The sequence below is a fragment of the Setaria italica genome, chromosome I (assembly GCF_000263155.2).
Source record: "Setaria italica strain Yugu1 chromosome I, Setaria_italica_v2.0, whole genome shotgun sequence".
Lineage (NCBI taxonomy): Eukaryota > Viridiplantae > Streptophyta > Magnoliopsida > Poales > Poaceae > Setaria > Setaria italica.
The window spans coordinates 34729132-34741477 of NC_028450.1; the positions used below are offsets into that span (position 1 = coordinate 34729132).

At 45.8% G+C, this 12346-nt stretch overlaps 1 protein-coding gene across 1 annotated transcript; it reads left to right on the forward strand.

The window, feature by feature from the left end:
- Positions 1–1819: 1819 nt before the first annotated feature.
- On the forward strand, positions 1820–3123 carry LOC101764377. The gene is given in 3 exon segments (XM_022823734.1): positions 1820–1944; positions 2002–2077; positions 2170–3123. Coding segments are annotated over 3 exon segments (510 nt in total). The 5' UTR covers positions 1820–1853; the 3' UTR covers positions 2513–3123.
- The last annotated feature ends 9223 nt before the right edge of the window (positions 3124–12346 follow it).

A 12346-nucleotide genomic window follows, 5' to 3' on the forward strand; every position in this document is an offset into this window, starting at 1 on the left:
TTAGTCCATGATTTGACAATATGGTGCTACAGTAATCATTTGCTAATGATGGATTAATTAGGCTTAATAGATTCGTCTCACAAATTAGTATAGAGGTTCTGCAGTTAGTTTTATAATTAGCTCATGTTTAGTCCTCCTAATTAGCGTCCGAACATCCGATGTGACCCTTTTAACACCTCGTATCCAAACACCCTCATGCTGTCATGCACAGCTCACTAGCACTGTAGCACCTGTGATTGTTTCCAGGTGGTAAAAATAGGTGCATCTAGACACAAAACTGTAAGAAATGCTCCAATGAATGGTGTACACTGGACCATACACTGCGAAACTCATTTTGGTTTTGGTTTGTTTTTTCAATTTCAGGACTTTCAGAAACATCTGTTGTATACACCGGACTATCTGGTGAGAGAAGGGCTTGGTGTGATGAGAAACATGTTATTGTAGGTAAAGCATCCAATGAGTAAAATGTTGAAATTAGGACTTGCCATTTTTGCAATCACCGGATGATCGGAAAATTAACAGATTGTAGTTTTGTGATCACAAACTCTTTCTTTCTTTTGTCCCAACAGGGGTTATGTTTGCGCCTTTTTTTTCTATTTTACAATGAAGGTTAGTTTAGTTGTGTTTTCCTATATTTTTGAGATATTTTACTAAGCTAAACCAGAAAATAGTTAGAGGTTCAGATTATGGAATGTAGGGAATCTTATTCTACAAGGAGAAGTCCATGCCACCCAAATAAATAGTGGAAGAGGCGTAGGCCAATTGCATCAACGATGATTGATTAAATCAAGGGTTTATCTCCTTGTAAGGTGATTGATATTTTGCTTATCATTCTCTTTTTTGGATCATTTGATCTACATCGAATCTTCCATATCAACTTCTAAAATTTATTATTTAACCTAGAATATTTTTCCAGAGTGGAACATTTTTTCCTCTTGAACAAAACATTTTGTTTTCTTAAGTGGAATAATTTATTTCAGGAGCAAAACATTTCTTTAAGCCGTTTTTTTTCTTAAAGCGGAACATTCATAAATATAACTAATGGATGTTGAGCAAAATACCAAACACATGAAGTTGAGCAAATCTGTTAAATCAATCAACCAACACTTATTATCTCCTTTTTATATATTTTTTTCAACTTCCGTTGTTGTTCATATAGTGTCCTTACGGCGCTAGAGGACGTCCTAAATTACCCATCTACGCTAGATTTTGATCGTTGACCCCTTGTGGTCGTGGGTGCAAGTTTCAACGTTCTACTTCCTGCAGCTGGCACGTGTTGCTTCATATTGCACACAAAGGTGCTCATGGGCTTTAGCGCGTAGCACATTTTTACCTTGGCACCAACTTTTGCATTCTTTTTTTTCTCTCGATCTTGGTGAAAATCTGCTAGCAATTTCGATAAATCAGTACTCATGGTCCGTCTATAAAACGACACGAAAATAGTGACGACATGGAACCAGGCTGGCGACCGGGAAACGATTGACCAGACGCGAGCCAAAAATCCCATCCATTATCCGGCTCTGCCTGTGGTGATACGACATTGTTCTTCCCCCCAACATGTCAGAGGCGTTCCCCGCCAACCGATCTAATTCCCAGGAATAACATTTGCTCGCCGCGCATCGGTGCACACATCCCCTCGTGTTAGGGGGCATCGATCCTGGTAGCATCCACGTGCTTTGGCATCTACGGAGTACTCCCTACATATCTGCGATAGATGTCGATCTCCCGCAACTTACCGTGTCATCGGCGGTCGGCTTCTCTCCTTCCGCGGCTGTATTTATACGCCTCGTCCCTGCACTCCTCCGGCGCCCATCGACGCCGGCGGCTCGGTCCCGACGACGGTGCTTGAAAAAATGCTGCGGTTCTGGAGGTGGCCGAGGAGCTCTACCTTGTCAAACGCCTTATCCGTGAGTAAAACAGATCCGTGGAAATGAAAAAAAGACGGTATTGTTTGTTTCTGCCGCTTCAGTTCGCGTGTTCTTTGTGTTTTCTGTGACCAAGGTCGTGGAGATGAACGTGCACATGGACTGCGACGGCTGCGAGAAGCGTGTGAGGAAGGCCATGTCCCGGCTCGAAGGCACGGCAGCTATAGCCATCCCTCCGTCCTGTCCAGAAACAACCAAATGCAGGGTCGGGCATGTACTGATCAGTGACGTGGTGGTCGTGCAGGTGTGAGCTCGGTGGAGATCGACATGGACCGGCAGAAGGTGACGGTGACGGGGTACGTCGACCGGCGGGAGGTGCTGCGGGCGGCGCGGCGGACCGGGAGGGCGGCGGAGTTCTGGCCTTGGCCCTACGACGCCGAGTACTACCCGTTCGCGATCCAGTACCTGGTGGACGACACCTACTTGCCCACCGACAGGTACTACCGCCACGGCTACAACGATCCCATGATCGGATCCTACCCTTGTCACGCCTTCACGCACGTCCTCGACGACGCCGCCCTCGCCGTCTTCCACGAGGACAACGTCCACGCCTGCGCCCTAATGTGATGCACGGAGGACCTAACTGAAGAAGAAAACACCGTAACTGCTATTCAGCTATTCACAAGTTACTTTCGTTATGCTCTCAGAAAACAAGAGTTAGTCCCGTCTTAAAAATTATCAGCATAGGTGTGGTCGATAACAAAATTGCTGCTGTGAACACCGTAAAGAAGAAGAAAGAAAACTGCTTTAACATTGTAAAAAAGCCGAAACGGCTGATTTATTGTGAGAGGAAAATACTGTTTGATGGCTGATAAGCCGGCTGAATAAGCTGAAGCGAACAGGCCGAAGATTGCTGCTGTGTAAATTTGACTTTGTTCAAAGCCAGTGGCTGGTATTAGTCAGCAAAAGGTATCTGTTTGTTTTCTCCAGCAGATTGGAATCAGTGGATGACACGGGGAGTAGCAAAAAGGAAGCACTGTTCTTGCAGAGTTGCAGTTGCCCAATGGCCCCGCCAAAAACTGATAATAAACTCGTAGCATGAATATATTCCCAATTCTGGACCTGGTTCCTGGAAGATATTTATGTCATACACCAGCAGGGCATGACATGAACAATGTCCGAATATGCCTTATCCTTAAACACTTGATCTGATGGATTAGTACGCTGAGGTACGACAGGTTGATTTTGCATACAGCAAGCAGGGGGTTTAATATTCGTAAGAACATGATGATATGATGGATTAACAGCTCCTTTCACGCATCCGACATAATAAATGCAATCGGTTGAAGCTTGCAGAAGAATTTTTTTTTAAAGTAAAGCAGGAGCAGAGGTGAAGGTTCAGGATTACAAATGCTCCATTACATAAATAAACTACTTTACTTGGGACTCGAAATAGTAGTTTAAACATTAAATAAAACTAAGATACATCCGGCTTGCCGCATGCACGTGGCGCAGTCCAATCTCCTCCTTGATGTAGCCCTCAACTTGCAATGGTGTCGTTGCTTGTCCTTCAAAAATACGTCGATTCCTTTCCTTCCATATTTCCATCCTGTGTACATCAGAACTGCAACAGTCAACCTCCTTTGCTTCTGCATCAGTGATCTTAGTAAAGCTGTCCACCATTCTTCAATTGTGCACCCTAGAATTGGCAGCTGAATTCTGTCATTAGACCAATCTCTAATCTATTCCCATACTTGAGTTGCAAAAGCGCAATGCAGGTACAAGTGAACCGCCGTTTCTTGCTTCGAATTGCACGGCACACACACTGGATTGCAGGGCTAATTCCGTGCTGCAAGTTTGTCTACCGTGAGGATCTTGCTCCGTACCATGAGCCATGCAAAGAACTTATACTTTCTTTCTGCTTCAGCCTTCCAAATAGCCTGTGCATCAAAAGAGCTGTAGGATCCCTGGAACTGAATGTTTTATGCCGACTTGGTATTGTATTCACCATCTATAGTCCATCTCCAACAAATACTGTCAGAGGTGACGCTAAAATGGATATCTTGCACTAGGTTCCAGAGTGTTACAAATTCAACCATTTTCAGTTATAGTGTTCATTTTCCATAGTCCTCTTGTCCAGCAATGATTCAACAGCTCCTCCCTTACTTTCCTTTTTTTCCTCCATGCCAACTTGTACAGGTTCGGTGCTACAACTCTGGGGGCTTTTCCTTGCAGCCATGAAGAGTTCCAGAACTCGGCTTTTTGTCCATTACCTATGGTAACCACTGTGCTCATTCTGAACAACTGTTTGTCAACTTCATTAACCAGCAGGTCTGTTCCTAGTTCCCACCCAAGGTCGGTCAGGGTCCTTCCACTCATACCATAACCATCTCAGCCTTAATGCTCTAGGGAGCAGGTCAATGTCCAAAACACCTAGGCCTCCAAACTTTTTTGGTCTCATCACTTTGGTTCATTTAACTAGATAGTGTCCTCCATTTGCCTCCATGGCTCCTTTCCACAGAAAACTCCTTCTCATTCTATCCACCTTCTTTATTGCTCATTTCTTCAGTGCAAAGACAGTCAAGTAGTAGGCTGGAATAGATGTGAGAATGGAGTTCACTAAGGTTAGTCTCCCAGATTTGTTGAGAAATCTTCCCTTCCAAGTTGGTAGCCTTGCAGCCACTTTATCAATGAGGGGTTGTACTTCAACTCTTCTGAGTGCTCTTGTATGCAGAGATACTCCCAGGTATGTGCACGGGAACTCCTTGATGTCACAAGGAAACCACTTCATTATTTCAGCCACATTGATACCTTCACATCTTATTGGATACACCGCACACTTGCTTCTGTTAGTAATCAGACCAGATGCCTGCCCAAATTCAACCAATATTTCTTGTTTTATCTTGATCTCTTCTTTGATTGGGTTAAGAAATATGGCTGCATCATCAGCATACATTGATATTCTCAGCTTAGTAGCTCGGTTGGTTATCTGTGACAAGACACCTTGGCTTGTCGCAATGTCCAACATTTTTTAGAGGTTCCATGGCCAGCATGGATAGAAAAGGCTAAAGAGGGTCGCCTTGTCTTGGACTTGTTCTATGCTTGAACCAGGACCCCCTAGCCCCATTGAGAAGTACTGATGTTGTTGTAGTGGACATCAGTATTGAATCCCAACTTCTCCACTTTTTCCCAAAACCCATTTGCTCTAGCAAATCCAGCAAAAAGTCCCATCTGACACTGTCAAAAGCTTTGGCGATGTCTAATTTCAGGAAAAGGGCAAGATATTTTGCTTTGTGTAGTTCCTTCACTAAATTTTGGGTGAATAGGAAATTATCTTGAATACTTCTTTTTTTTTTGATAAAGCCACTTTGTGATTTGGACACTAGTGTACTCAGATAAGGTGCTAATCTATTAGCCATCAACTTAGATACAAGTTTTGCAATACTATGAGTGAGGATGATCGGTCCGTAATCCCCTACTGTCAGTGCATCAGCTTTTTTGGGATCAAAACCATGTGAGCTGAGTTTAGTTGCCTAAAATGTTGATCATGCTGCTGGTAGAAGTAGTTCAAAGCATCCATTAGGTCCTACTTAATTATTGGTCAGGAGGATTTGAAGAACATCCCAATGTAACCGTCGGGTCCTGATGCTTTGTCAGTTGCCACCTCCTGTATGACATTCTTTACCTCATCTTTAGTGAACTCATCTTCTAAATGCTTAAGATCTAGCCATGGGATCCCAATTTGTTCCCAATGTAGTGTATGTGTCCTACTCACTGGACTGCCAAACAGCTTCTTGAAATGCTCAAAGACATGTTTCTCTTTTTCCTCATGTGTATGTACCATCCCATCATTGGTCGTCAGTTTCTGAATGAAATTCTTCCTTTTTCTTCCATTGGTCTGAAGGAAGAAAAGCTTGGATTGCGCCTCTGAAGCCTTGATAGTTGTGAGTCTTGACTGTTGCTTTGTTCGAATCTTTTCAACTGCTGTCATAACCAGGTATCTTGCCTTGAGGTCTCTCTTTAAATGGATTTCAGCTTCACTCAATTGTCTATGTTCTTGCACTACATCAAAAATTTCAATCAGTTGTCTTGCTATGCAAAGAAGCAGCTTGTTGTTACTAACCTTTGATCTTGCCTAGCCTCTCAGTTTCTTGGCTACCCGTTGCAACTTGATATGTAATCTGAGGAAAGGATTATGCACTTCAATTTGTTGCTCCCATGCTACCAAAACTGTTTCATGGTACCCTTGAATCTTTGGCCAAAATACTTCAGATCTGAAACCTCTATCTACACTTTTTCCCTGTAGCATTCCTGACAAGAAGAAGTGGGCAATGATCTGACACAAGGGACGAGTAAACTTTCAAAATGCACTCAGGCAACATGATGTCCGATTCAGTAGTGCAGAAAGCTCTGTCGATTCTCGTCTGGGTGCTGTCATTGGACCATGTGAATTTCCTTTCTCTAAGACTGAGTTCTTTAGGCTCCAGATCATCCACCATGCTTCTGAAAGATCCTGCTCATATTAAGTTGCTTTTATCCTATGCGTGCAGGATCATGTTGAAGTCACCTATTATGATCCACTTTTTAGAAACTGACTGCTTCAGCCCCCGTAGTTCTAGGAAGAATCTTATTTTTTCATTGTCTCCCTAAGGTCCATACACAACTGTCATTCACCATTCATCCAGGGATGTTGTTGCCTGTAGCTTTGCAAACACTGAGAATTCACCACAGATGCTCTGTGAGATCCTATAACAGTCCTCATCTACTGCTAAAAGAGCTCATCCTCTTATACCTTGTGCTGGCAGATATACATAGTTACTAATGAATTTCTGACCTAGGGTCTCTCTAACCAGTTGGTCATCAAACTGGTCAATCTTTGTTTCCTGCAGACTTGCTATGGAGCATCAAGTTTCCACGGTTAGGTCTCTCACTACCTTCCTCCTTGCTGGGTTATTAAGCCCCCTAACATTCCAATTCAGAATTAAACACTTTTGATTACTCATTTGGAGAACCTTGAGTACTCATGCCACCCTCAACCACCATCCCTGAGACCACAGTTCGGCCAAACCGAACCTGAAGCTTGCACCTATTGTGACCTTGGACCACGCACTTAACATAGTAGTACTGAAAGGGCAACCCTTTCCAAACGCATCCCCAGAACTAATACACACTCCCATGGATACATATGGATACACATGATAACACACACGCATACACCCACACAAACACACACAACACACACATAGAGGACGCAGCAGAGGCGTCCATCAGGCTTTAGCTTCCACAGCAATGGCACTAAACACCTCTGCGTCGTTGCCTTCATCATGGCCAAACATCTCCCTGAAGCCTCCCACAATTGGATCCCTAAGCTTTTGAACAAACTGTGTTGTGAATTTAGTTTTAACCGCAACATTTGGGACTTGTTCTCCTCCAGGCATCCACTCTTCTTCATGAGGAGTGCAGTTGCTTGCTCCTCCATAGTCATATTTGTTTTGGGTTTGCTTGCAATTCTTTCACTCTTTCACGAGTATTGGCTCTAATCAGCCACTCCCCGCGACGCTCTTGTAGTTTTCTTGCCCACATTCTCTGGTGTCTGCAACACAGGTGCTTCCAGTTTCTTCGCAAAGCTAAGTTTGTTCTGTACCTTGATAGCATTGGGTCCTTGAGACACGATTTTTTCAGTGCTGACCCGTGCTTCCATTGCTTCTTCGTCGCCCGCCAGCCCAGCGTGTTGCAGGCCATAAGTGATTATGTGCGACGCGTTCAGCCCGCCCATCACATCAGGTTCATTCAACTGATGAGGCCTATTCATCCCCAACTCCTCAGGCCCAGTCACCCCTAACTCCTCAGGCCCAGTCACCCCAACACATCGGGCCCAGTCACCCCCAACGCATCCCTAGAGCAGGCCCTTCAGCAACAGCGGTCAGGTTCGCGTGCTCTAAAGCGTCTGCCCGATCAGCAACAGCAGGCTTGTACAGACTTGGCTCAACATGCCCTGATCCATCCGACATTTTCCTCCCAAGCTTTGTACAGTGCACAAAGTCTGCCTCCTCCAGCATGGGGTCTGCTACAACCTTGTCTCCCTCCTTTCTTTCGCGGAAAAGGAAAGTAGTGTCTAGGTCATGGAAAGCAAGTCCTTATTCCGCTTTTGACCTTCATCTTCAACCTTGCGTTCTTCCCCAGCATCTCCATGGCCATGGCCCTTGGATTGTTGTGTGCTCCTTCCTCCTCGACTCCCAAACTCGCTAGGTCCGACACCAGGATGGCCAAAACCAGAATGAGCAAGATCATGCCAACTCGGTGGTGGCATCTGTCTCATGTTCCCACTACCCCTGCTTCCACCTCCCGGTGGTGAGCGGTCCCTCCTTCCTCCAAGGCGAGAATGCACCGACACCCGCGAAACAGACAGCAGACCATCAGGAATACCTAACTGTTATACAAACTAGTGCTTGGCAAGCCATTCCTCCATCAGCTCATCTCCTGGCACCCTACTAATGTCGGACTCATAGCTTGCATAGGATGAGCTGCGGGGTAGTGGAGAGTAATTTGTCACCCTATCAAGATGAAGAATGACCTCATAGTCTAGCATGGCTGCTGGGCTCGATCTCAACTCCGGCCACTCCATGTTACCTAGCCTGATGAAATAATCCTCTCCAACCTCTACTCCCTCTGCTAGCTTCAAAGTACTCGTCAATGCTACTGCATCAGGATCTTTGCACCAGAACCAAACATGTTTGGCTCCACAAATGCTTGATTGGCTGCAAGCCTTGTAATTTTCCAATCTTTTCTTTGAGTTCCTTGAGCTCTTCTTTTGTTTTGTTTGGGTATTTTCTTTATATTCCCTTGGTATATGTCCAGTAGGGGCTTGCACTCGCGTTTCATAAAAAAGCAAATGCAATTGGAATTTGCTTGTCCTCAGAAAATGTGATATGTTCACGAACAATGTAGTGCGCCAAAGGCTTCCCATAAAAACAACTTATTCTCAAAATCTCATAAAAGCCAGTCTTATTTTTCTACTACTTACACGAAACCAGAAAAGGCGGCTCATCCTGGCTCATCCCCCTCCCAAATGATAAAAGACGCATGTGCCCTTAGCCTTTTGCAAAAAAAAATTACAAGGATTTTTCCATGTTGCTCTGTCTTTCAACTCTCAAGGTGGCGGCGCACCTGATCCTCGCCGAGACACCAACGGCCGGTGGGTGTGTGCAACATGGGACCTGCGGATGCCGGACGGAGCGGATGTGTGTTGGCATAGGTCGAAGCTGAGCGGGGCGGCAGACGGCACGGGATGGAGGTGCAGAGCTTGCTTCCCAGGCCACGCGACAGTCCCAGGTGACGCGAGCCACGACGACCGTGTGAACACCTCTGGCTATCAGCCCTGTGAGCTCCTCTGATAGTCGGCTGCGCGAGCATCTTGGTGGGCGAGCTGGAGGTCAACGGCTGCTACACATTCATCGTCACTTGCAAGAGTCTAGAGGATAAGGCACGCCTGGTAAAAAAGATAAAAGAGGAGTCCGGGTGGGCATAAAGGTACACCCAAGAAATAAAGAGTAAGAAAAAGTAAATGAAAAAAATGAAGAAAACTGAATAGACATGATAAAAGAGAGAAAAGGGCTGCCGCACATTCATCGCCGCTTGCAAGAGTCTAGAAGATAAGGCACGCCTAGTGAAAAAGATAAAAGAGGAGTCCGGGTGGGCATAAAGGTACACCCAAGGAATAAAGAGTAAGAAAAAAGGAAATGGAAAAAAAATGAAGAAAACTAAATAGACATAATAAAAGAGAGAAAAGATAAAAAAAGGAAGAAGGTTATTACGGACATTTAGCCACTTCCATCTCTACAGCTTAAAAAAACAAAAAAGAGAGAAAAAACGTCATCATACTTTTTTACTCCGCCGATGGGTCTGCCTTGCTCCACCGCGCCCTCCCCCGCACCCCGTCATCTCGCCCGTCTCGCTCCCTTTTTTTGGCAAAATAGCCAATTTTGTCCTCAAACTCTTGTCCTCATGTCAACTTCATCCCCCGACTCTCTAATGGTCCAATTTTGACGGATCCATAGACCCGGGGTCCCCGATAGGCCCGCTTTCCCACAAAGCCTGGCCCAACAAGAGGTGCAGTGATACTGCACGCCTGGACCGGCCCAGCAACGCAACGCAGGTCGAGACCAAGATCCGGCCACCGACCGGCTCCTCCGACCAGGAGGCCTAGTCGGCGCCCCGACCAGAAGGGTCCAGTTGTGGGTGGGACCACAGTCCAACCCCAATCAAGTTCCCCTGATCGGGGATGCGTCGTACTGACCATACCACTCCCCCCGACCAGCACGGTCGGGGCCGACTAGGACAATCGACCAGGGATGCTCGCTCGGCGTGGGCCCAGGGAGCAGGTGGAACGGATAAGAGGAAGCGCCCAGGTCAACTACCGTATGAGGAACCGTACCACACCACGCCTTGCGCATGCCCCGCACTGTGTCGACGCAACCTACCTGCCACAACGGAGTGGCCTGACAAAATGAATACGGACCAAGGATGGTGGCCATACCGTACTTGACGACGTGAGTCTCGACATGACTGACATGACTGGACGACGCCCGCACTCTCTCTCTCTCTGACTTGTAAGGCCATCCCCTTGAACTATAAAACGGGGCGTGCTCTTTCTCTCTAGACAGAGGACTCTGACTCTCTCCAACAGATAGCGCACGTTCGAGCCCCTCGTCACTCTCTTCCACTCGGACTAGAGCACGACCGTGTCTTGGACACCTCCTTCTCATCCCTCATTCGTTTGTACCCCCACTACAAATTTTGAGCACCTGAGCTCAGGAATATAGTCGATCGATCGATCCTGAGTGGACATAGGGCCCGTTGCCCGAACCAGAATACATCCTGTGTTATTGCGTGCTAGGACATATCCGATCTAACACATGGCAAAACTACGATATTTACTAGTCGGTCAGATTTCGCACAGACAAATTTAGTCCCGAACTCCAGTAATCCGGTTCAATTCCGCCCCTCATTCAAGCTGGCTGTCCATGTAGTCATACCACGTTACCTTGAGCGCAGAGTCCGCTATTGTAAATGTACAATCTGCACTTATGCCCTTCATTTTTCCTTCCCTCCTGACACTCTTTTTATTCCCTCTTTTTTCCGCTCGATCCACACTAACTGGCACTTGCGCCGTGCACGCGCATCCGGCCCAACCCATCCTCTTGGGTCTTTCCGTTTGTGTATCAATCCCTCCGTAAAATTCAGTCAAAAAATCCCTCCTTAAAAAGAATTATTTAGGTCCGGTTAGTCAAGTTATACATAACAATATAGCTTGTGAATTGTAACAAACTAACAACTCAACATCTAGTCTTCTTCAGATTGTGGATTTTTACCATCTGAAACTTTTGTTTTCCCATAGTCTACAAAGCTCAAACAAACATTTTGCTTGCTAGTTTATGCTACTCCTTTCTAAAAACAAGTTGCTTTGCTTCTACCCCTTCCGTTGTCCCCAGAAAAAAAAGGTCCCTCTTCTTTCTCTATCCCTGAAAATATAAAGTTGCTGGGACTACCAATGCCATAGACAACTAGACAAGCAAGCAGCTTCAGTAAAGGATGGGGGGAAAAGCTTGTGTCAAGAGCTTAACCGAGCCAGAGCTAATGAGAACCGTGATATGACGTGCCTACTTAACCGGAGGGAAGGAAAAATGAAAGGCACGGGGGCATATATGATATTTACAACAGTGGACCATGCGCCTAGGTGATGTGGCACTCGGATGAGGGACTGAGGCCTATTTGGGAAGGGGGTGTTAAAGTTTAACACCCCATTTTTAACACTTTTTAACATATTCCTACCCAAACACTTGTGTTAAAAGTGGGGTGTTAAAGTTTAACACCCCATTTTTCATAAACACATGGAGGGGGTGTTAAAACTCGCTAAAGGTGTTAAAAATGGTCCCCCTCTTCACTTTTTCCCAGGTTACCCCTTCTCTCTCCTTCCTCTCTCTCAGCCGGCCATAAATGAGGGGGCAATGGAGTCATTTCCCATCAAAGGTGTTTAAGTTTAACACATCATCCAAACATCCCAATGTGTTAAACTTTAGCACTCTATTTGAGAGTGTTAAAACTTTAACACGTGTTAAATTTTAACACAGGGTATCCAAACAGGCCCTGAACTGAACCGGATTACTTAGAGTTCAGGAACCGAATTGGACCTTTGGAGAGTTGGAGGACGAACTTGATCAGATGGCAAGAGCTCGAGGACGAAATCACTATTTTGCCCCCTTGTTTTCCTTTTTTTCCACGCGGAACCCTACGCGCCGCTGCCGCCCCCATCATCCATGGGCCTGTTCGGCTAGATTTATAAGCCGGCTGAAAAACTGAAACAGCTAATTTGTTGCGAGAGAAAAATATTATTTGATGGTTGATAAGCCGGCTGACAAGCTGAAGCGAAAAGGCTGCATCTTGCCACCCCCACGTGCCGCCGCCACCCTCGTCAGCTCGCC